General features: G+C 35.2%; 1 protein-coding gene across 1 annotated transcript; it reads left to right on the top strand.

The window, feature by feature from the left end:
* The first annotated feature begins 1123 nt into the window (after positions 1–1123).
* Positions 1124–3161, top strand: LOC108365345 (uncharacterized). Its single transcript, XM_017619349.1, has 3 exons — positions 1124–1205; positions 1730–2125; positions 2848–3161. The coding sequence occupies exons 1-3, from the start codon at positions 1124–1126 to the stop codon at positions 3159–3161; spliced, it is 792 nt and encodes a 263-aa protein (XP_017474838.1).
* Positions 3162–4247: the final 1086 nt, after the last annotated feature.

The following is a 4247-nucleotide window of genomic DNA, read 5'->3' on the forward strand; positions in this document are numbered from 1 at the left end:
AAAAAAAAAGATCTCATGTTGAAGAAAGCGAAATCGTTAGCCCAAGTATGGTTGTGTATATAAAAGAATACAAATTCTGAAATGAAACATAACACAGTAGGGAGGCAAAAATATCACAGCTAAACGGCCAGATACGTAAACTTAATTTTGGCCTCTAGATTACGATGGCGTCTTCAGAAAATCCGTAGCACGTCAAAATTTTTAGATATTTAGGGGGGAAGTTTTAGAGTTTTGAAAGTGAACTTTTCGTCGGTTAAAACACTGTGCTCAGGTTTTGAATTTTTTTCCAGGCAAAGGTTTTGATAACTGATCTTACTTAACTGGGATCTTTTAAATTCAATGGCGTCCTCCGTTTTTCAAGATTGGCTCTAGTTTTCGAGATAACGGTGTTTGAAAATCTGCTTAAATTTTAGGTTTTTTGTTAATAATTACCTCAGTTTTAAGGTTATTTTACTAAAATTTTGCACGTGACTGTATTTTGATATTACCTTAGTTATTTCTGAAAATAATGGAAATCGGTTCACTATAACATATAGCTCCCATACAACTGATTGTTCAGATATGTGGTTTTGCGTTAAAACTCATATTTTATTTCGTAATATTTATTATAATAGTAGTTTATACACTGCTTGGACCTGAATTTGGGTTCTTTTCAATCCCACTCTGGCACATTTTTGCAGATTCTGTTGTACGAATGGCTTTTTAATACCTTTTTTGCACTGTGAAAGCTGTTGTTCGTGAAAGTCAAAGTGACTGAGTAATGCTTTCAAATAGGCGGCGGTCTATACCGCGTCTATTTCACATAAGTTGGGAACCAAAAAATTTTGCGAAAAACTTTTATTCATCATATCATTGTCTTCGGAAACTCCTAAAAATGAAAAGAATTAAAAAGCTTTGCAATAAATTCAAAAAGTTTTGTTTCGTTTGTGGTAAATTCGTTTTGAAATCAGACCAGCGTAAATTAGTCTCAAATAAAAATGCACTAGCATGCTATAAATGGTACCTTTTGCAATCTGAACCTGCACAAAATAAATACACTCCCGAATTCACATGTATTTCGTGCATTAGTGCGATGAATTTTTGGTCGACAAAAAAACGATTTTCGTTACCATTCGGTTTACCAATGATTTGGACAAATCCCGGAAAACATGAAGCTGAAAATTGTTATGCATGCACCAAAAATACATTTGGTTTCAATCGAAAAAGTAAGTAAATTTAAATAAAACCATGAAATTATGTATAGTTTGCCCTCACCTTAATCGCTGAGTGTATGAAATAGGTAAAAGTTTCTGTATGTTTGGAAGGTACCACGCCTAAGTATAACCAACCTTGGAAAGTCTGCAGCAGATGTCCAAATTAAAAAAAAAAAGTGGTGCAGAACTTGTTTAGTTTTTGTCCGCCGAACAAACAAACTTAACATTTGTATATCGATGGCTGAGTGGAAGATCTACCTATCTCGGCAGCCAGTTCGAAAACGCCCTTTCTCAGAAAACTTTTCAACAACGCCCTTCTTCAGAATTTGATTGAAGAACTTACTATTTCAGAATTTTATTGAAAAACATCCTATCTCAGAATTTTGTTGAAGAACGCCCTATCTCAAAATACATTGAAAATGTGCTGAGATAGGGCGTTTTTAAATCGGCAGCTGAGATAGGTCGATCTTCCACTCAGCCATCGATATATGCATATATATGTACGTACATATACTCATAAATATTTAATTCAATAGATCGGTCTTGTGTCGTCTACAAAGGTGTACCGAGCGCTCATTTACCTGTTGCACATAGTGATGCATTACAAGTTCCAAATCATCCATCCGAACTCGAAACTGTCTATGATTGCAAACAGTCTATGGCAACGCCATTACCACTTGATGATGGATCTGATTACATTCCGATTGAAAACAATTTACCGTCTTTCATATCCCAAGAACACCTAAACAGCATGGTGCGTAAATTAAATCTCTCCCATAACAACGCAATGATTTTGGCATCGGAACTGAAAAGCGTGAATGTTTTAGCACCAGGAGTAAAAGTAACGGCCTACAAACATAGACAAGATCCGTTTATGCCATATTTCAAGTTATCGGAAGATGGCACTCAGGCTTATTGCATTGATGTTGCAGGTTTGATGAATGAAATGGGAATTACTGACTATAAACCCGAACAATGGCGTCTCTTTATTGACGCATCAAAGCGAAGTTTGAAAGCAGTCTTGCTCTATCGCAATAGTAGCAAGAAACCCGTTCCCATCTTGTATGCGGTTGGAATAAAGGAATCATACGAAACAATGCAAATTATCTTAGATTGCATCAAGTATGAAGAGCACAGGTGGCGCGTGAAATGTGATTTTAAAGTTCTCTCACTACTATCAGGCATGCAAACGGGCTACACTAAATACTGTTGTTTGTTCTGTCATTGGGATAGTAGAGCCAAATGCAATCACTATACCAAATGCGATTGGCCAAAAAGAAAGGAACAATCGATTGGTCAATTCAATATAGTTCACGAGCCCTTGATAGCGCTTAATAAAATCATGCTTCCCGATTTACATATCAAACTTGGTGTTGTTAAGAATTACATCAAACAGTTGGTTAGAGTCAACGAAACTGCATTCCTATATTTGAAAAATAATGCCTTTCCAAAACTTTCCGTTGAAAAAATCCGTGAAGGTAGTTTTTTGATTGTATATGAGTGAAAATCTCTCAAGTGGTTGTAAACCGAATAAAGTGATTTGTGCGAAAATATCTTGACCGTCCAATTTTGGGTGGCCCATTTGAGAGATTTTCGCTCATATATTTTATTATATCTCTCTCTTGATTTAAGAACCCTATAATTTTTATTTCAGGTGTGCTTAATGGGCCGGACATCAGAAGATTAATGAAGGATCAAGGCTTCTTGGAAATTCTTGATGGCACAGCAGCCGTTGCATGGGATGCAGTTCGGGCTTTAATTAAACACGTTCTGTGTAAAAATCGTTCACCAGAATATGCCATTTTTATTGCGAACTTGATGGAATCTTTTGACGCCTTTGATGTGCACATGTCGCTTAAAATCCACATGCTACACAGTCACTTTGACTTTTACGAGCAACAGCTTTCAACAGAAACCGACGAGGTAGGAGAGAGATTTCACCAATCCATTATGTGTGTTGAGGACTGATTCGCTGGAAAACAATTGAATTCAATGTTGGCGGACTTTTGCTGGTCGATCGCAGGAGGCAAAGGATATTAAAAAAATCATTCGAGCAATAGAAACTAGCAAAATATGCCAAAACGGGATTGAAAAGAACCCAAATTTAGGTCCAAAAAGTATATAAACGAATATTATAAAAAAATATTACGAAATAAAATATTAGTTCTAACGCAAAACCACATACATATCGAACAATCAGTTGTATGGGAGCTATATGTTATAGTGAACCCATTTCCATGATTTTCAGAAATAGCTCAAAATACGGTCACGTGCAAAATTTTAGTAAAATAACCTTAAAACTGAGGTAATTATTAACAAAAAACCTAAAATTTAAGCAGATTTTCAAGCACTGTTATCTCGAAAACTAGAGCCAATCTGGAAAAATGGAGGACGCCATTGAATTTAAAAGATCCCAGTTAAGTAAGATCAGTTATCAAAACCTTTGCCCAGAAAAAATTTTAAGCCTGAGCACAGTGTTTTAAACGACGAAAAATTCACTTTCAGAACTGTAAAACTTCCCCCCTAAATATCTAAAAATTTAGACGTGATACGGATTTTCTGAAAACGCCATCGTAATCTAGAGGCCAAAATCAAGTTTACGTGTTTGGCCGTTTAGCTGTGATATTTCAAAACCTTACAATTTACCTACTGTGAAGTATAATTTTTTGAATAAAAATTTTGTTCCGTAATTTTGCAGAAATGGTTTTTCTTTCAAGAACTATAGAACTTTTGAAAATCTACTTTTGAAAAATTTAACTTTTTCGACTTTTTCGAAAAAAATGTTTTTTCGGCGTCATTTTGCAGAACTTTCTTTCTCCTTCTCAGGAACTCTAGAACTATTGAAAAGCTACTCAGAACAGATTTAATTTTTATTTTTTTCAATATTTTTACATTTTCGACTTTTTCGAAAAAAGTGTTTTTTTGACGTAATTTTGCAGAACTTTTTTCCCCTTTTCAGGAACTCAAGAACTATTGAAAAGCTGCTCAGAACACCTTTTTATTTGCCTTTTTGCCACATGTCGTATGCTGCGTGAATCTGGCATACCCAATTTT

This window comes from Rhagoletis zephyria, unplaced genomic scaffold (genome assembly GCF_001687245.7).
Source record: "Rhagoletis zephyria isolate East Lansing unplaced genomic scaffold, Rhagoletis_zephyria_1.1 Rzeph_scaffold_01848, whole genome shotgun sequence".
Lineage (NCBI taxonomy): Eukaryota > Metazoa > Arthropoda > Insecta > Diptera > Tephritidae > Rhagoletis > Rhagoletis zephyria.

What these genes read in the sequence shown, in the direction of transcription:
- LOC108365345 (XM_017619349.1), top strand. Translation starts at nt 1,124, where the DNA reads ATGATTTGGACAAATCCCGGAAAACATGAAGCTGAAAATTGTTATGCA. An exon ending in ATTTGGTTTCAATCGAAAAA is followed by an intron (nt 1,206 to 1,729) that starts GTAAGTAAATTT and finishes TTAATTCAATAG; the next exon opens with ATCGGTCTTGTGTCGTCTAC. An exon ending in TTATTGCATTGATGTTGCAG is followed by an intron (nt 2,126 to 2,847) that starts GTTTGATGAATG and finishes TTTTTATTTCAG; the next exon opens with GTGTGCTTAATGGGCCGGAC.